General features: G+C 46.4%; 1 protein-coding gene across 1 annotated transcript in view; it reads right to left on the bottom strand.

Moving 5' to 3' along the window:
* Window positions 1–3162: 3162 nt before the first annotated feature.
* Window positions 3163–22126, bottom strand: part of LOC120043881 (ceramide synthase-like) — a 39072-nt gene continuing 20108 nt past the window's right edge. The window contains exons 3-5 of the mRNA XM_038988486.1: window positions 16446–16665; window positions 8517–8612; window positions 3163–3510 (exon numbers count right to left, since the gene is read on the bottom strand). Coding sequence (XP_038844414.1) covers window positions 3163–3510; window positions 8517–8612; window positions 16446–16665 — 664 coding nt within the window. The remainder of the gene's footprint in view (window positions 3511–8516; window positions 8613–16445; window positions 16666–22126) is intronic.

Here is a 22126-nt window from a genome sequence, read left to right on the forward strand (position 1 = left end):
TGGAATGGTGTGGGCGTACCCCAACAGCTGAATGGTGTGGGCGTCGACCAGTCAAAAAATATTAATGCGAGTAGACTGCTGATTAGCCAGCTCATCTTCTTCAAGGAGGATGACATCATCCTCTATGTGGAAATAGCAAGCATTTTTTAAACTGTCTGTAGAGCTGGGCGATATGTCAAGAATCCATATCACGATAATGTAAAAAATAAAATGCGCTAATGATAATTCTGCGATAAATTATTATTTAAAAAATTGGGAGGGGCTAGAGCTGGGCGATATGGACAAAAAGTAGTATTGCAATCAATTTAACAATATTGCTCGATAACAAATACAATGATACATTTTTTTTTCTAAATGGACAGTTACTTTACATTAGCGGCAGGGCTCTAGATTATTTATTTTTCAGTGCCAAGTAATACTTGGCAGCCTGACTCAAAAAGTAAGCCATTTCATCTAACATATCCAGGAAATGCATGAGATATCTTGATGTGTAACCTATTAAAATAGGATCCAATATTAGCAGATTTATTTTTGATGACATCTTTGTGCACATTGGCCTAAAGGCTATATTATTCACCACCTGAGGAAGTGGGAACTCAAAACAGCTAGATTGCTAACTCTAAATAGGATATTGTTGCTATATAGAATAAATAATTAGCCTACATGGCTATCAGTAAACGTAGGCGAATGTCCTACAAAAACTTTCCAGCACTAGGCCTAGGCTACTTAAGGCCTATTATATGTAGGCCTATTAACTGCAAATGGCAGGCTCTGCTCATCTCCGCTGCATCAAAACCATACTAACTACAGCCTATTCCAGTTGTAAAGTGTTGCCATGAACTCTATTTTGAGGTGATAAATACATGATATACTCACAGAAAGCTGAGTCTCCTCTCTAACTAGAACAAAAGTAGTTGCTTTGAATACTGTATTTTTCCCCCAATAGCATTTTGAGCAACGGCCATATGCTTGTGCTTCTCAGAATGCATCTCTCCTCCACCGTGTGCAGTGGGTGTCAGCAGCCAACAGCGAAACAGGGACAGGCAGGAATCAACATAATGCATAGGCTATTACTGTTGACCAAATAATGATTTTAGGACAAACTACAGAAACATTGTGTAGCAAAATCACAGAAAATTCCTGATGTATGCAAAATGCTTCGGTAAGGGGAAGGTAATGTCGATAATTTTCTGCTTATCGTCCCAGCTCTAGATACAATTTTGAGGTGTTTTTTCCCCTCCAATTTATGCTTTGGCCACAAATACAACTATAGGATGAGTCAACATTTGGGTACGAGTTAACAGAATATGAACTTTAAAAACAAGTGAGATTTTCACTGGACAGTTATACTTTAAAAAAAAACTGGGGTTGTTTCCCGCTTGTTGACTAAGGAGCCAACCAAGTCGGGGAAAACTCATAATTCATCCCCAGAATAGGCAATCATGAGTAAAAGTAGAATACATGAAATGAGTGTATCGCCACCATCAAGCCTTCCTTATTCTATTCGACAATCTTCTGTTTGAAAATAGAGTATAATTTTGGAGCAGGGCCGCATGCAGCTGTGTAATCATCCTGCTCCAGCATCATGCTAGGAACTTTACTGTTTTTATATCTAAACATCAGGTTAATCTCTACTACATGGGGTTTTAAATTGTCCTCGCCGTTTTCAACCCCGTCTGTTTTATTGCTCCAACTGGCACCTAGTGGGCCGGTCCCTGGAGGGCACAATGTGACCTTAAAGGGATGCCCAGTGGTATACAAGCCCCTCCCACGTGGCCCCCAGACCCCGTTGCCAGAGGGCAGCGTTGACCTAACAGAATCACCCCACCACTCCCACCCCGCAAACTTGACGTCGAGTGACCGTAAAGTCTTGTCTCCACCCATTAAAAGCAGCTTCAGCTGTTGCAATGGAGCCGAACCCGGGACTAAACGAGCAATCCCATTCCTTCTAATGCTGCTACAGCGCTCCCAGAGAAGTCTTGTGTATGTAAACATACGGACAAAGCTTTTGCTAAGCCACCCCATTTAGGTAGGGAGGACACAGCACATAATATAGAGAGGCTCCTAGCTTGTGATGCCCCACCCTGTGTGACAATGAGGGGCGGGGGTTTAGAGAATTCATGTAAACAGACGCAGCAGGGCAGCAGTACAGCACACAGAACCCTGTTGGGCCGTAAACAACAAAGGAGGAGGACGGGAGCGCTGCAGGCACACCGATTGGCCAGCGGCGGCAGCCATGGAGAGCGGTGAATGAGGAAACGGGACAATGGGAGGCGCTAAGGTGGATAAAGGAAGGTGGAGTTCCACAATCCAATCACATTAAATGGGTTTTTGTGTAGCTATGCTGGTGCAAACATTTCTTTCTCATTTTCTCCTTCAAATGTAGATGAGGTGACACCCGTACCTATCTTAGTTTGTAAACACCCCATCCCATTCCACCCCTCCACCCCTCGTCCCACCACCCAGCCTTGTGACCATTACAATCTGCATGCCAAGTCCCCTTTCCCGCTTCTCCTCCTCTCCCTCCAGGGCTCTTTTAAAGATGAGGACTGGGTGGGTGGACAAACACTTCATAAAATGTGAATCTTCAGAACTTGACAAAAAAAATCATCGACAAAACAAAATAAATCAACAAATTCTACAGACACATTCATCCACACTAACTGATCTTCCAATCAGCAGAGCAAGTAATAGATGAAGGGGAGGGGCCGGGGGAGTGTCTCAGCACCCCCCCCCCCCCCCTCCGAAAAAAGCCAGGAGCTCCATTCTGTCTTCTTCATATCTTTTAGGGAAACTCCAGTGTAGCACTACAAATATAACCCCTGACCAATCACTCTAATCCAAGCACAGGCGGGTGGGGGTAAACCCCCCCCCCCACAAAAAAATTGAGTAGAGCTTGCACTGGACATGGAGCGATCAGTAGTATCGAAGCAAAATGGAAACATGGGGGTGGGGGCTCAGGGGGAGGAGGAGCAGTAGCAGTGTAATCATAGTAGTAACGGTTGTAGTTTTGGGGAGACTGTGGTATGTAGCCGAAGTGCTTCTGCAGTAGAAGTAGTAGTCGATGGTGGTTCATTTTTGTGTGACTCGAGCGCATATAGAGTAGAGAGAACCGAGAAAGAACAGAGAGAGCACGATGGTGACGGAGTGAGCTCTCCAGCTCTAATGGTTTCCCTTGGGTTGGTTGTCCGTGAGGGAGGGGGGGCTAGGTGGGGGCAGGGGGGAGGAGTCCTGGCTGCCGGCAGCAGCGGTGGAGTGACACTGGCGCTGGTAGAGCCGCCAGCCCTTGCGGCAGAGCAGCACGAACCAGTAGACCTGCGGCGCCAGGATACACAGGCTGCCCAGGTTGACCGACAGTGTCAGGTGGAAGGGCACGCCGTAGATGGGGATGCCGTAGTGACGGCCGTAGACCCAGTACATGTAGGGAAAGAGGGCGATTCGACACGAGAAGAAGCTGAGCAACACCATGCCCCCATTGGCCTTATGGATCCAGCAGTCCTGCAGACCCAGCTGTGAGAAACAAGAGGAGAGGAGGATGGAGGGAGAGATGTGTTGGGAGAATATTGAAAGGAGACAAAGAGGGAGAAAAAAGGTCATTATATGGTCAAACAGTCTTGAAATTCTAAGTGAGCAAAACTGGGCTGGAATCCCTGGACCTGTTTGAATACTTTGAAAATACATTCTTCCTTCCTCCCTCCATGATGTAATCACTGATCTGAAGACTGGACTGGTGAAAGCTATGAAGTGGTACCCATGCATCATGGTAGATCTGTTGATAGATACACTATTACAGGAAGCGAAGGAGGCATTCTAACAGTGCCCATGTGTGGTCTTGTGTGTTATGACAGTGGCTCTGCAGTACCCGACCAGTCCACCAGAGGACACTAAGTAAGAGAGTAGAGAGTGGCCCTACTGAATGAAGAGTCAGAAGTCAGCAGAAAGTGAGCTAGAGACCAAGCAGGCTGCCTGCTCTTTGCTCTTTTAGTGATAAACATATACCAGGAGTGTTTATTTAGTGAGTAGCTGTATGGATACTAGTACAAATAAAGGAAACACCAACATAAAGCGTCTTAATAGGGCGTGGCCACCATGAGCCGCCAGATCAGCTTCAACACGCCTTGGCATAGATTCTACAAGTGTATGGAACTTTATTGGAGGGATGCAACATCATTCTATAATTTGGTGTTTTGTTGATGGAACACGCTGTCTCAGGCGCTGCTGAAACTCAATTGGGTTGAGATCCGATGACACACACACAGAGACCGACACACAGAGGCCGAGACCGACACACAGACAGAGGCCGAGACCGACACACAGACAGAGACCGAGACCGACACACAGACAGAGACCGAGACCGACACACAGACAGAGACCGACACACAGACAGAGACCGAGACCGACACACAGACAGAAACCGAGACCGACACACAGACAGAAACCGAGACCGACACACAGACAGAAACCGAGACCGACACACAGACAGAGACCGACACACAGACAGAGACCGAGACAGACACACAGACAGAGACCGAGACACAGACAGAGACAGACACAGACAGACAGAGACCGAGACCGAGACACAGACAGAGGCCGAGACCGACACACAGACAGAGACCGAGACCGACACACAGACAGAGACCGACACACAGACAGAGACCGAGACCGACACACAGACAGAGACCGAGACACAGACAGACACACAGACACAGACAGACCGAGACCGACACACAGACAGAGACCGAGACCGACACACAGACAGAGACCGAGACACAGACAGACACACAGACACAGACAGACCGAGACCGACACACAGACAGAGACCGACACACAAACAGAGACCGAGACAGACACACAGACAGAGACCGAGACACAGACAGAGACAGACACACAGACACAGACAGAGACAGACAGAGACAGACACAGACAGACAGAGACCGAGACACAGACAGACAGAGACAGACACACAGACAGAGACCGAGACAGACACACAGACAGAGACCGAGACAGACACACAGACAGAGACCGAGACAGACACACAGACAGAGACCGAGACAGACACACAGACAGAGACCGAGACCGACACACAGACAGAGACCGAGACCGACACACAGACAGAGACCGAGACCGACACACAGACAGAGACCGAGACCGACACACAGACAGAGACCGAGACAGACACACAGACAGAGACCGAGACAGACACACAGACAGAGACCGAGACAGACACACAGACAGAGACCGAGACACAGACAGAGACAGACACACAGACAGAGACAGACCGAGACCGACACACAGACAGAGACCGAGACCGACACACAGACAGAGACCGAGACAGACACACAGATAGAGACCGAGACACAGACAGAGACAGACACACAGACAGAGACCGAGACACAGACAGAGACCGAGACACAGACAGAGACAGACACACAGAGACAGACAGAGACCGAGACACAGACACAGACAGAGACCGACACACAGACACAGACAGAGACAGACACACAGACAGAGACCGAGACAGACACACAGACAGAGACCGAGACAGACACACAGACAGAGACCGAGACAGACACACAGACAGAGACCGAGACAGACACACAGACAGACACACAGACAGAGACCGAGACAGACACACAGACAGAGACCGAGACAGACACACAGACAGAGACCGAGACAGACACACAGACAGAGACCGAGACAGACACACAGACAGAGACCGAGACAGACACACAGACAGAGACCGAGACCGAGACAGACACACAGACAGAGACCGAGACACAGACAGAGACACAGACAGAGACCGAGACAGACACACAGACAGAGACCGAGACACAGACACACAGACAGAGACCGAGACACAGACAGACACACAGACACAGACAGAGACAGACAGAGACCGAGACACAGACAGAGACCGAGACACAGACAGAGACCGAGACACAGACAGACACACAGACACAGACAGAGACAGACAGAGACCGAGACACAGACCGAGACAGACACACAGACAGAGACCGAGACAGACACACAGACAGAGACCGAGACAGACACACAGACAGAGACCGAGACAGACACACAGACAGAGACCGAGACAGACAGAGACCGAGACAGACACACAGACAGAGACCGAGACAGACACACAGACAGAGACCGAGACAGACACACAGACAGAGACCGAGACAGACACACAGACAGAGACCGAGACAGACAGAGACACAGACACAGACAGAGACAGACACACAGACAGAGACCGAGACAGACACACAGACAGAGACCGAGACAGACACACAGACAGAGACCGAGACAGACACACAGACAGAGACCGAGACAGACACACAGACAGAGACCGAGACAGACACACAGACAGAGACCGAGACAGACACACAGACAGAGACCGAGACAGACACACAGACAGAGACCGAGACAGACACACAGACAGAGACCGAGACAGACACACAGACAGAGACCGAGACACAGACAGACACACAGACACAGACAGACCGAGACCGACACACAGCCAGAGACCGAGACCGACACACAGACAGAGACAGAGACCGACACACAGACAGAGACCGACACACAGACAGAGACCGAGACCGACACACAGACAGAGACCGAGACAGACACACAGACAGAGACCGAGACAGACACACAGACAGAGACCGAGACAGACAGAGACAGACACAGACAGACAGAGACCGAGACACAGACAGAGACAGACACACAGACACAGACAGAGACACAGACAGAGACCGAGACACAGACCGAGACAGACACACAGACAGAGACCGAGACAGACACACAGACAGAGACCGAGACAGACACACAGACAGAGACAGAGACCGAGACAGACACACAGACATACAGAGACCGAGACAGACAGAGACCGAGACAGACAGAGACCGAGACAGACAGAGACCGAGACAGACACACAGACAGACAGAGACCGAGACCGAGACAGACACACAGACAGAGACCGAGACAGACACACAGACCCACCCTTTGAACCCTCTATGCTCCTTTGAGACCTCTCTTCCAAAGTCAGTTAGATCACTTCTAGCCATGATAGCCAAAATAATGAGCAACTGGGCATTTTTATACATGACCCTATGCATAATGGGATGTTTTAATTGCTTAACTGTTTGGAAACACCTTTCAATATACTTTGTATCCCTCATTTACTCAAGAGTTTCCTTTATTTTGGCAGATACCTATATATACACATTGTTAGGTGGAGATACTGGTGTGTGTGTATCAGGGTTTCCGTAAGGAAAATGTGGCGCCGGACATTTGACCGGCAGCATTTTAAATTTACCGGACCCATATCCATAGGGTGGTAACCTGATTAGGGCGTCCACCCATTGGTGCTCAGAATGACAGAAATCACATTTAGATTATGGTCATTAATATTAACAGAACATGCAAGTCGAGGATGCAACGACGGGTGATCCTTCTTACCTAATTCTGACGTGCACTTTTGATCATAGAATAACTGTTCACATTTACTTTCCCTCAGCCAACAAGACAAGTAACGAAACAGCAAAATCACTAGCATATGTCAGTCTACTATCCCCCATAGTAGAAAAGTTAACCTATTCTATTGGTCAGCTTGTCAATAAAGAAAAAGCCTATTCCAAACACTCTGGGACAGATGTAGGATGATAGATGAACCAGTAGGCCTAGGCTACATGAATATATATATATATTTTTTTTAACCAAATGAGTCTGATGCAACAGATCAGAACATTTAGCTATATACTATTGCTTGTTCACATTATGCGCGCAGCAATGCACACAAGGCAGTAGGCTACCCACAAATGTTCGTTCCATAATGCAATTAGCGGGAAAACACCCTTGTCTAAAGCGGATTGCACATGTGAGCGGTTTCATGAGATTGAAATATACGTAATCTTGAAAGAGGGGAGAGCTAATAGGCAACACCTAGCATGGGTTGCTAATATGACTAGGATTGTGCTTTTGGCTACTGGACAATGTAAGAAAGTTGATTTGAAACAATTGCCTCCACGGATATGGTCCGATTTTGGCGAAGCTACTTTGAAGCAAGGTAAGACATGCCTCATAATATGTAGTAAAAGTTTCAAGTTTCAAACTATTAAGTAGCTTTATGTTTTCAAAATGCATGTTGCCTCCAGCTCATTGCAGTGGTGTGTGACATGCTGATGAAGCCCGCCTTCCGATTTTCCACACCAAGGCTCTGTATCTGTACGCGTGTGATCAACAAGATTCAGAACAAATATACTGTACACGCGCCAATTTCATTTCACAACATCATGCAAATTTACCTACAGACCGATAGACTGGTATTACAATCAATGAACAGGCTAAAAATCATTATTTCGCAATAGGATTTTTTCTTCTCCCGGCAATTGGCCGGTGTAGATTTTTTTTATTAGCCTGTAATAACCGGCTTTTGGCCAACGGAAACCTTGGTGTGTATACATGGTTGTTATAAGTGGTGATTAGGGTGTTCTAATGTGTGTGCGCGTCTTTCTCACCTGGATGAGGATCTTCCCTAAGGAGACGAAGGGCGTGCTGAGCTCTGTGAGGAACAGGCAGCCGATGAAGTAATCGCCCTGGTCCATCCTGAAGAACTGAAAGGCACAGGGAGGGAGACGGCACACAGTTACAACAATCTGAAACAAGACTACGTACACACAGAGATACACACACACCCATCCAAAATGGCCCTCGGTACTTTAGGACTTGTATGCAAATTGACTGTCCCTAGGGCTGCACATACAAAAACACAAGTCAGGACACAGCTCAATAACACCAACAAGGCTACAAACCAACTTGGCCAACAGAGGACAAACCAGGCCCAGGGTCATGTTCATCAGGCAACAAACAAAAGAAAATGGACTGAAACTGAGAGGAACTCTGGACTTTTCCAACAAGAAACACTCACATTTCGTGGCAAAAGGTTTCCGTGGCATGCAACAATGAACACGACCCAGACTTATGCCATAAGACCAGACGTTAAGGTAAGGGAATAGATTCCAATGAGTAAATTAGTAAATGTATGGACGAGCATTGATGGAAGCTGCAGACAGAGAGGATGCCCAACAGAGGGCTCTGTGTGTGTTATGTGATGATGAATAAACCAGTAGTGTGTGCGGCCCAGACACCAGCTCTGCCATCTGCCCAATGGAAGAATGACCTGCAGCACAAACTGCTGCCATGTAACACTATACCTACCTACGCCCTGTACCTGCCTGCTGGACCCAGTGTGTGTGACCTGACTTGTGTGGGAGGGGAACGAAGCAGGGAGCAAGGGAGGAGGAGAAGGAGATGAGAGGAGGATCACAGCAGCTGGAGCCTGAATAATGGAGGTGTAGGGTAAGGTGATCTCATATCACCATTGAAAGCCACTGAAAACTAAGATGCCAGGTTTCCAATGCACTTGACCTTCTCTCTACATGAAATGGACACAATTTCTTATTTTACCTTTATTTAACTAGGCAAGTCAGTTATGAACAAATTCTTATTTTCAATGACGGCCTAGGAACAGTGGGTTAACTGCCTTGTTCAGGGGCGAGAACGACATATTTTTACCTTGTCAGCTCGGGGATTCGATCTTGCAACCGTTTGGTTACTAGTCCAACACTCTAACCACTAGGCTACCTGCCGCTAATACGACACGTGTGTGTGTGTGTGTGAGAGTGAGTGAGTGATGGCGCAAGCGAGCGAGATCTCAGGGTTTTCTTTAGCGGGCAATTGCCGGCTTTTGTCCCCAAAAATGTAATGAAAAGCCTATAAATAAAACTGTTGCCGGAAAAACAAATCCCATTGTAAACTAATGCTTTTTATTAATTGATGGAAATACCAGTTGATGTAAATGCATTTGACCTTCAGGCTTATCGGTATATAGGTTCATTTGCATAATTTAGTGGAATTACTTTAGACTGTGTATTTTTGTTAGCCATCACGTATCTTATTTAACCAACAACTATCACAAGCGCACAGCATTCAGAGCCTATTTTCAGTGGGATTTCTCCTGCAGCTGGAATAAAACATGTGCTTTTAAAAGCCAATTAATTGCACAATTCTAAATGCAACCACGTGCTGAAAACTGTTTTGGTGCAACATTTTTCAAAATAGCTATTATTTTTATTTCTCAACTAGTAATTAAAGCTAGCCTCCCATTCAAGTGCAGGCAACAGGCTATCAGCACGTCACCCACCACTTTACAATGTGAGCTGGAGGCAGTACGCATTTTGAAAACAGTTAATTTTTTTAAATCAGAATGTTTTATTTAATATTATGAGGAATGTCTTACTCTGCTTCAAAGTAACCTATTGGCAAAATCTGACCATGGGAGCATGGACGCAATTATTACTTCATTGGCAGAGCGTGAGTTTCAGGTTTGGGGAAGCTTAGAATTTATCCTACCATTTCTACCATTCTGTGTGCCAGTTATGCATTTCTCAAAATCATTGTCACGTGGTCAATCATAAAATTTGGAACTAATGCGAGATCACCAGCCTTCTGCCATAGGGACACATTGATACGTGATCCATTGGCGGCTAAAGAAATGAGAGCATGGAACTCATAGCCTATAGGCCAATGCAGGCCTAGAACTTCACATTGAGGATTATCGAGAGGGAGATTGTTGGAAAGATTTTTCAAGTAGTATACTTTGAGGAATTATAGTTTTAATATCATTCACATTAGATGTTAACCCATACGAGTCTAAGTCCTTGAGGTTCCACTAAGCCATATGGAATTGTTTTAAAGTGTCACGATCGTCTTCTTGTGAGAAAGTGGACCAAGGCGCAGCGTTTGCAAAATACATCTTCTTTTATTTTAGAAGAGAGAAAAAACAAGAAACTAACAACTATACACAAACTAACAAAATAACAAACTGACGACCGTGAAGCTATACAGACAAATAGTGCTGACACAAACACTACACATAGACAATTACCCACAACCAGCTAAAGCCCATGGCTGCCTTAAATATGGCTCCCAATCAGAGACAACAATAACCAGCTGTCTCTGATTGAGGACCAATTCAGGCAACCATAGACTCTCCTAGACACCTACACTGAACACTAAACCATCTACTCTACTTAACCCCCTAAACCATACAACACCCTAGACAATACAAAAAACACACAAAGACAACCCACCCCAACTCACGCCCTGACCAACTAAATAAATAAAAGAAAAAGGAACAATAGGTCAGGAACGTGACATAACCCCCCCCTTAAGGTGCGAACTCCGGGCGCACCAGCATAAAGTCTAGGGGAGGGTCTGGGTGGGCGTCTGTCCACGGTGGCGGCTCTGGCACTGGTCGTGGTCCCCACCCCACCATAGTCACTACCCGCTTTCGTAGCCTCCTCCAAATGGCCACCCTCCACATTAACCCCACTGGATTAAGGGGCAGCACCGGACTAAGGGGCAGCACCGGACTAAGGGGCAGCACCGGACTGAGGGGCAGCACCGGACTGAGGGGCAGCACCGGACTGAGGGGCAGCACCGGACTGAGGGGCAGCACCGGACTGAGGGGCAGCACCGGACTGAGGGGCAGCACCAGGATAAGGGGCAGCACCAGGATAAGGGGCAGCACCAGGATAAGGGGCAGCACCAGGATAAGGGGCAGCTCCGGACTGAGGGACGGCAGCTCCGGACTGAGGGACGGCTCCTGGCTGGATGGCGGATCCTGGCTGGATGGCGGATCCTGGCTGGCTGGCTCTGGCGGATCCTGGCTGGCTGGCGGATCCTGGCTGGATGACGGCTCTGGCGGATCCTGGCTGGATGACGGCTCTGGCGGATCCTGGCTGGATGACGGCTCTGGCGGATCCTGGCTGGACGGCTTATGGCTGGCTGACGGATCTGGCTGCTCATGGCTGGCTGACGGATCTGGCTGCTCATGGCTGGCTGACGGATCTGGCTGCTCATGGCTGGCTGACGGATCTGGCTGCTCATGGCTGGCTGACGGATCTGGCTGCTCATGGCTGGCTGACGGATCTGGCTGCTCATGGCTGGCTGACGGATCTGGCTGCTCAAGGCTCGCTGACGGCTCTGGCTGATCCGGTCTGGCGGAAGGCTCTGGCTGATCCGGTCTGGCGGAAGGCTCTGGCTGATCCGGTCTGGCGGAAGGCTCTGGCTGATCCGGTCTGGCGGAAGGCTCTGGCTGATCCGGTCTGGCGGAAGGCTCTGGCTGATCCGGTCTGGCGGAAGGCTCTGGCTGATCCGGTCTGGCGGAAGGCTTTGGCTGCTCCTGTCTGGCGGAAGACTCTAGCGGCTCCTGTCTGGCGGAAGGCTCTAGCGGCTCCTGTCTGGCGGACGGCTCTGTAGGCTCATGGCAGACGGGCGGCTTTGCAGGCTCATGGCAGACGGGCGGCTTTGCAGGCTCAATACAGACGGGCAGTTCATGCGGCGCTTGGCAGACGGACAGTTCAGACGGCGTTGGGCAGACGGGCAGTTCAGGCGCCGCTTGGCAGACGGGCAGTTCAGGCGCCGTTGGGCAGACGGGCAGTTCAGGCGCCGTTGGGCAGACGGGCAGTTCAGGCACCGTTGGGCAGACGGGCAGTTCAGACGCCGCTGGGCAGACGGGCAGTTCAGACGCCGCTGGGCAGACGGGCAGTTCAGACGCCGCTGGGCAGACGGGCAGTTCAGACGCCGCTGGGCAGACGGCAGACTCTGGCCGGCTGAGACGCACTGTAGGCCTGGTGCGTGGTGCCGGAACTGGAGGTACCGGGCTAAGGACACGCACCTTCAGGCTAGTGCGGGGAACAACAACAGGGCACACTGAACTCTCAAAGCGTACTATAGGCCTGGTGCGTGGTACCGGCACTGGTGGTACCGGGCTGAGGGCACGCACATCAGGGCGAGTACGGGGAGAAGGAACAGTGCATACTGGACCCTGGAGACGCACATTTGGCCTAGTGCGTGGTGCCGGAACTGGTGGTACCGGGCTGGGGACACGCATCTCAGGGCTAGTGCGGGGAGGAGGAACAGGGCATACTGGACCCTGGAGACGCACATTAGGCCTAGTGCGTGGTGCCGGAACTGGTGGTACCGGGCTGGGGACACGCATCTCAGGGCTAGTGCGGGGAGGAGAAACAAGACGTACTGGACTCTGGAGACGCACAAAAGGCTTGGTGCGTGGTGACGGAACTGGAGGACTGGTACGAGGGGCTGCCACAGGAGAGTTAGTACGTGGAACTGCTGCAGGAGGTGCAGGACTAGGGAGGCGTACAGGAGGCCTGGTTCGTGGGACTGTCATTCCCAGACGGTTAGCACGCACCTCAGGACGAGCATGGAGAGCTGACTCAGGTAACATCACTTCCCGCACACGCTCTGTCGGGTGGATTTTGTGCCTCACGCACCAACACAGCAGCTCCCTCATTTCACTCTCCTCCAACCTCCCCAATAAATCCTTAACAGTCTCTGTATCATTCCCATTGCTCACCTCCAATATCAGCCCGACTGGCTCAGGTTCCTTCTTAGGGTCCTCACGGGTAGCACGGGAAGTTGACGCAGATCTCCTATCTGGACTCGCCACACTCCCCATGAGCCCCTCCCCAAGAAATTTTTGGCGTTTCCTCGAGGGCTTCCTACCGCGCCTTCGTGCTCCTTTCTCCAGCTCCATAATCCTGTAACCCTCCTCGCACTGCTCCAGCGAATCCCAGGCAGGCTCCGGCACTTTCTCTGGATCGCACGCCCACCTGTCTATCTCTTCCCAGGTTGTTCTCCACTCATCCTTTTCCCGGGTCCATTCCTCCACTAAGCGCTGTTCCATCCTTTCACACTGCTTGGTCCTGGTTTGGTGGGTAATTCTGTCACGATCGTCTTCTTGTGAGAAAGTGGACCAAGGCGCAGCGTTTGCAAAATACATCTTCTTTTATTTTAGAAGAGAGAAAAAACAAGAAACTAACAACTATACACAAACTAACAAAATAACAAACTGACGACCGTGAAGCTATACAGACAAATAGTGCTGACACAAACACTACACATAGACAATTACCCACAACCAGCTAAAGCCCATGGCTGCCTTAAATATAGCTCCCAATCAGAGACAACAATAACCAGCTGTCTCTGATTGAGAACCAATTCAGGCAACCATAGACTCTCCTAGACACCTACACTGAACACTAAACCATCTACTCTACTTAACCCCCTAAACCATACAACACCCTAGACAATACAAAAAACACACAAAGACAACCCACCCCAACTCACGCCCTGACCAACTAAATAAATAAAAGAAAAAGGAACAATAGGTCAGGAACGTGACATAAAGTTATACCAAGGAGCATTAAGCTAATTGATTTAGAATTTTAAGACCCCTTGAAGTATAAAAAAATATGTACAAAAATTATTAAATAAATACGTTTTGGCCCTACTGCTATTAGCCCATACAAATGCATTGAATAACAGATTCACTACATGGAACATCATATAGTACCAAAAAAATATCACAAAGGTTGTTTTGAAATGTTTCTTCTATATATCTGACAGATATAAGATCAGGAAACATATACACACACTTTTTTTCTTCACACATGTATTTAACCCCATTAAGACAAGTCTTCTGACACTTGTGAAGAAAACCCTCATGTTCGTGAGAATCTCATCTTTCCATAGCGGGATCGTTTAGGCCAAACCGTTTGGACGCTACAGACGATTTTGTAAGAAGGCCGATTTTCGGGATGTTTCATGGTCTGACGAACACCTCTCTAGCTCTGTCACCTTTCACCGCAGATGCGGAAGTGCGACATAGAAAAACAGAGATCTTTAGTTTACATTTACGGATTCTCATGGGGATTTTTGTATTATGCTAATTAGATTTCCACGCTCCCCCAACATTATCAGGACAGAGAAAAACAAACGTGCTCATTGCTCACATGGAGCAATCCAAACGAAAGACAAATCTCGTAAAAGATGGTTATGAAATAAACCAAATAAACCAAAGCTTGTTTCTCACAAGTGTAGCAAGTTGTAAACTCCGCAAACAATGTTTCCACTCCGAGAATGAGAACAGTAAATTACTAATTAACATGCATTAACAGAAATTAATGTAACCAAATGACGGAGATTAATGCTACATTTACAACTGCTGACATATGTAAATGGTGAATTGATAAAAAAAAAAAAAGGGGTAAACAATTCACACAACGAAACAATGAATGCGAAAGAATTGGCAGGAGACAGCTGAGCCATTCTGGAGAGATTCGCCACACTCCCCTCCCCTTCTTGTCTCAACATTTTAAATTCTACTCAAGACATTATCTTCACACTTATTTTAGATGCTTTCCACTGACAGCCGCAACTCAATAATCAGTTAGGCCCATTGCCATGCACACTGCCCAAATTTCGGGCTAATGATCCTCAATTCTTTCTGGTGAAGTATTTTGAATAATGCATTTATTTCTGTATAGACAGGAGTAATTATATACTTCCCTATTGGACCCACCACTATGCCATTTCTCTCCTGTTCTATTGGTTGTCACATCAACTTTCTGTCGTTGTCCAGAAGCCAAAGGCACAATTCTAGTCATATTAGCAACCCATCCCAGTTGTTGCATCTTTACATTCCCCCTCTTTCAAAGTTCCTAACAGAGATGTTCATCTCTATCACATATGGAACCGCTATCAGGTGCGCTGTTTAGAATGGGGTTTTCCCGCGAATTGCATTTTGGCAAATGTTTGAAAATGACATTTTATTGGCTGCTTCATTACATGAGTTGAATATTCTGTTAAGGTGCATTACCATAATGGAATTGTGATTTCTGTCATTCTGAGCACCATGGGTGGACGCCTTAATGGGTTATGCACCCAATGCATATGGGTCCGGTTAATTTCTCAAATGGGCGGTAAATTAAAATCTTCCCGGTCACATTACCATAATTGTCCGGCGCCACATTTTCCTAACGGAAACTCTGGTGTGGGTGTGTGTGTTCTCTCTCGATTATTGTCATTATACACTCATCTGTTGTTATGTGGATATTAGATAGTGTTCTTGACCGAAAATGCAGTCGACGGAAAGACAATGTAATGAAAACTAAAAGGAGAGGAAAATATCAGCTAGACAGGCTACACACAGGTCTCTTTCACACACTCTCTGACCTGTATCATTTTCAAAACACTTGCCAAATAGAGTTAGTGCCATCTCTCTCTCAGTGCCATCCTCCTTCCCCTCTATCCACCCTTCCTTCCCTCTCACTGTCAGGCAGCAGAATGGTCAGCAGGACATCTCTCACCCCCCCTTTCCTCCCACTCTCCGTTCTCTCTCACAAGAGTGAAGGACAGCATAATGGTCAGAAGGGCCATATCACTTTATCACTCTCCCCTCCTCTCCCTCATCAGTGACAGGCAGTAGAATGGCCAGCAGGGCATCCAAAACCTGACAAGTTTTCCTGGTCAATAAGTACTGTGCCATTTCGGCATAGCCCAAGGTAGTGTGTGTTACTGACCAGGGTGACGGGCAGCAGGATGGTGAGCAGCGCGATGTGGTGGAGCACCAGCAGGAACTCACGGCGGACAAACGAGTTGACCGTGGTCAACGAGTGCTCCGTATACTCCTCGTGACCCTTGACCCGGAAGCGGTAGTAGTGGCTGAGGTACATGGCGTAGATATCGTACGTCATGTAGGGCACGCCGTACCAGATGACAAAGTAGGTGGCCAGCCAGTACCTGAGGGAAAGGGAGGGTTCATTACTTCACACCATTATGCAATGAAAACAAGAGTTTCTTATTTGACGAGTTCAGTGAGTAGCTAGGTGGGCAAGGTCATGGGTTCAATTCATTCCCACAAGGATCACACACATATACAAAACACTTATACAGCACATTGTACTGGAAGTCACTTGGAATAAAAGTGTCCAGTGTTTTTGGCATAAATTTTATAACATTACCTAAACGTGGGAATTAAAAAATGTGGAGAGGGTGAAACGCATGACACACACTCCCCCCCAGTCCAATTAGCCCAGTTGATTACAGCACATTAGTTGGCACACACGTGTGTGTGTTGCAATGTTACAGGCTGGCAGGCAAGTGGTAACTCATGCACTCTGGCTCTACACTGCGCTGTGGGGGTATTAAGCCCTGGGGGGGATTAGCAGAGCACTGATGCTGGGTTAGGTCAGAAGGTAGCCAGGGCATTGCACTGACTGCGGCTGGGCCAGGGTTGGAGGCTGCCCTGAGTCAGTGCAGTCTGACCTAACCCAGCATCAGTGCTCTGCATCAGACTATTAGCATTAGTGTAAGTATAATGCCAAGCAGCACTGGCCGAGCCAAGATAGAGATACAGGGATAAGGATGCTAAACTATGCTAGGTTATGCTATGCTAGGCACTGGCTGAGCCAGGACAAGGACGCTAATCGAAAACGATGCTGTTAAAAGTCAACTGCCGCTTATAGAACCAACTTCTCCTGATTTAAAACTGCCTATGTGGCATCGATATGAGTCAGAAGTGTAAATAGGGCCTTCCGAGTGGCGCAGTGGTCTAAGGCACTGAATCGCAGTGCTAGCTGTGTTACTAGAGATTCTGGGTTCAAGTCCAGGCTCTGTCGCAGCCGGCTGCGACCGGGAGACCCATGGGGCGGGCGCACAATTGGCCCAGCATCGTCTGGGTTAGGGGAGGGTTTGGTCGGCAGGGATGTCCTTGTCCCATCGCGCACCAGCGACTCCTGTGGCGGGCCGGGCGCAGTGCACGCCGACGCGGTCGCCAGGTGTACAGTGTTTCCTCCATACATAGGATAATTTTGGTCATAAAGTTTTGTAAGGGAGCTCGTCATGAGTTACTGGATGGTTGGGTATGGATGGTTGGGTATGGATACTTACATGGCTATTTTTGCGAATAAGGCCCAATTGGCCAGAAACAACACATTGTGGTCCGCACTCAGCTGCCATGTGAACACTTGTCGTCAAGTCTGCAACGTACGCACATTTCACTCAGCAAATAGTGAAAATGGGCTTCCATAAAGATGGTACAAACTTCCAATGCATTTCAACAATATGGAAAGATGGCCAGGAATGGATGTTTGTGAGTATGTTAGCTAAGTAGATAGCTGGTACTAGCTAGCTAATAGCTACTTTTGGTTATACAACATTTGATAGTGCTAGCGAGCCAGGCTAGCTATGATACATGATGAAAGGGGAATGATACTGTAGCTAGCTAAATACATCAAGTGTAATGTAGCATGTCAGAGGAAGATGTGCATTGCTCACGTTAGCTAGCAACCTTGCTAACAACAGCCAACTGTAGCTCATTGACATTTAGCGTCAATACAGGCACTAAAATACTAGCTTGCTAACGTAAACTCACTCACTTTTGTACATCGTCTTGGTCCGTACAATTGACCTTATTTTAGCGCCCCCAAAACGTAATACTTCCAGATCAACTGTAATGTCAATACCATTGTAAAGCACAATTTCTCCCCTTTCCAACAGAATCAATTACATGACCCCCACGCGGCCCGTTTCTGCATAATACAACAAGGCAATGAGCTCCGTCTGGTCTTTAAAAAAATGGCAGGTGGGGAAGCGAAACTAATGCGTGATAGTGAGAAGGAGAAAAAAAAGTGCTTTTTTTCACTCGATCTGTCCAACTTATCACCTTATCGCCTCTAAAATGTAAATAAAACACTATAAAAAGTTTATATAATGGGTCATTACATACCTATTTGAAGGTTTGTGTCGAATTTGAATCAGGTTTTTAGGGCGGTGCTAAAGTGATCTTAGGAGTAAACAGCGGCTTTGAGAATGATGATCGCATGCAATGACAATGCAAAAAATGACTAGGTATCCCCCCTTACCCCGTCATTGTCCATTTCTTGTTTTTAAACGATGAGAGAAGTGCTACACCTGGTGGAGAGAGATTGTAAGACGGAAATAGTTGTTGTATGCGTGCTGTACGTTACGGCATGACACGTCACGATGTAACGGTAACGGAAGGTCAGTTTTTTAAACTTTTCTCCAATACTATAGAGCCATTACCATGTCGATCAACGCTTGAATAGAAACGTAGTTCACACCCCAGATTTTGAAGTCAACACAGTCGCTACAGTCCCATTCGTTTTCTTTGCAGCCTCGTTTGAATGTCGCGGTTGCGCACATTTGTACAGAATGCGGTGAGTTTACGTTAATCATAGGATGTAGCCAGCTTGCGTTCAAAAAACGTTTCAAAAAACGTTTCAACTCAAACTGAGTTGAACTAATTTCAACTCGGACAAAGATATGATAACTAACCTGGATTTGCAAAATTATGTATCTAGCATTCGGGGGCTTCGCCTGTTCACCCAAAACAACATACGTGTTCTCAGTTTGTGTATTTTCTTGTGCAAAAATAAATTAAGGATAGTACTCGTCTACTACAAACACAGCTATGGCTCTGCCAGCAAATAGCAAATTGTATCAGCAAGCATTCAGCGACGTACACAGCTGGTTGCATAGTAATGGCGTCAGCGTCACCGGCCTGAATCTATTCCCTCTATTAGCATAAATTACTTCCAAACTAGAGACAGAAATTTCTCGCTATATGTTTATTGAGTGACAATATTTTATTTCATTTAATTTCATTCCATTCCATTCACAGGCTACAAACAAAACATGGTGGATTTTTTTATTCAGCAAATTTGTGGGATCCCCTCCCATATCAGGAGCTGTTACAGAAGGCTGAGGCAGTGGCAGTTCTGCTTCAGAGTAATGGGGAGACACTTGAATCAGGTTGGTCACATTTATGACCCGTTTCAGGAAACTAGGTGTATGTCGCATGCCACTACTTCACAGGAGCAGCATTTGAACGTAAACATGCATCATATTATCAAAATGTTTTTTTGTCAAAAATGCCTTCTAGAACATGTGCCTTAATAACAAACTTGTATTCCATCCATAAATACGAATAAAATTGTTAAATTACAAGCCTAGTTGGTTTAGCCATGAAAAAAGACAAGAACCTTCCCACTAGCCATGATTGGCTGAGATAATGTTCCACTGTGCAAATGGACTACTCCCTTGGACCGAGTAAGTAATGCCATGCTGGCACGTGTCTCTTGTGAATTCGCTGTAAATCAGGATCTCTGATTGGCTATGTTCAACCTTGCATTTATAGTTGGCTTCCATGGCTGTATGGGTACATAAGCATTTCACAGTTAAGATTTGTTTACACTACAGGCTTAACGCAAAAATCAGTTTGGTTTTTAAAATCCGTTTTGGACTACGGACTGTCCAAATAGCAAGTCACAAGTGACCAAATCAGATGTGTGTGTGATCAAACAGCAGCCATTTGCTGACATGGCTACGCTAGTTGTCGTAGTAATGTCGGGTGTTCACGCAGTGGTGTTGACTGATTCGTGGTGGTGCTCGTGGTTCCTATCACTCAGAAGCTATATAGCAAGCTAAGGTAGTTTGAAATGTGGCTTGAAATATGACATTTCATGTGCTTTTTGGTTGTCCAGACTGCAGGAAAAATAACCAATATGCAAATAAATAGGATTGGAGTCACTACAAAACTGCCAATGTGAACAACGCTTTAGTTTACACCTGTTATTTATTTATTTTTAATATAAAATTTAAAAAAGGGGTGGATCAGCTTAATATTGCGGAAAGATTGTTGCTTCCATCAATGTAATTGTCTGCATCATTTCCAATCGCCCATATATTTTTGGGGTAAATATATATATCCATATACATACATGCAAGCATACATATACAGATATATACATACACATACCTATATAGACATACATACTTTAAGAATATACCTTTATTATTCCCCGCAAACCCTACCACCCCTCCCCCAATTGGAGTAAACTAATAAACACTTAGGCTTCTACCTTCAGTTTATACATCTTATACACATTTTACAGACAATCTATTCTAAGTTATATTTTGTTTGTTTTTAGTCCTTCCTTCCTTCCTTCCTTCTGATGTCCATCCAGTTTGATTTCTATTTGTAACTGTGCTATTTAAATTTCTGAACCTATATTCATTTTACAGACCCCGTATGTTTTACATTGTTTATCTTGTTATTAGTCCCACCCTTCAGCTCCATTCAACCCCTCCCATCTATCTCTCAACATCATCCATTTTGGATTTCCATTTGCCATATATTTTTCAACTGTGCTGTGATGCTTCACAAAAGTACTGAACCTTTCTATTCTCATAGCTTCTACAGATAGTAAATTAAAAATAAACTTTTTTAAAATTATTATTATATTATTGATTGATTGACTATGGCTTTTCAAATCACCCAGTATTGCTATCTGCAGCGTTAGTTCTAGGCAAATGTTGCAATTCTTCAGCCACTTTTACACCTGTTGTTTACGAAGCATGCAATACATAACATTTGATAAGGCGATTACTAATAAGACAGTACATACACGTGTTTAGTAATATGACCCTTCAATAAATGTCACTCATCAAACTCCTCCTCGCTTTTCTACAGATGGGCTGAAGAGACCCTGTGTATTCTTCAAACATGTCAGGGAGCTAACTCCTGGCTACTATTTGCATTTTACTCCTTTTTTTGTTTTTTGACTCTATGCACACTCACTACCCATACAGGCATTCAGAAAGTATTCAGACATGCCAACACACACACAGCTTCTCTGTTTATCATCTATCCTGATTTCCTAGTCACTTTAATCCCTACCTACATATACAGTTGAAGTCAGAAGTTTACATAAACTGAGTTTAAATGTATTTGGTGTTTCACAATTCCTGACATTTAATCCTAGTAGAAATTCCACGTCTTAGGTCATTTAGGATCACCACTTTATTTTAGGAATGTGAAATGTCAGAATAATAGTAGAGAGAATGATTTATTTCAGCTTTTATTTTCATCACATTCCCAGTGGGTCAGATGTTAACATACACTCAATTAGTATTTGGTAGCATTGCCTTAATTGTTTAACTTGGGTCAAACATTTCGGGAAGCCTTCCACAAGCTTCCCACAATAAGTTGGGTGAATTTTGGCCCATTCCTCCTGACAGAGCTGGTGTAACTGAGTCAGGTTTGTAGGCCTCCTTGCTCGCACACGCCTTTTCAGGTCTGCCCACAAATTTTCTATAGGATTGAGGTCAGGGCTTTGTGATGGCCACTCCAATACCTTGACTTTGTTGTCCTTAAGCCATTTTGCCACAACTTTGAAAG

Source organism: Salvelinus namaycush, chromosome 3 (assembly GCF_016432855.1).
Source record: "Salvelinus namaycush isolate Seneca chromosome 3, SaNama_1.0, whole genome shotgun sequence".
NCBI classification, from domain to species: domain Eukaryota; kingdom Metazoa; phylum Chordata; class Actinopteri; order Salmoniformes; family Salmonidae; genus Salvelinus; species Salvelinus namaycush.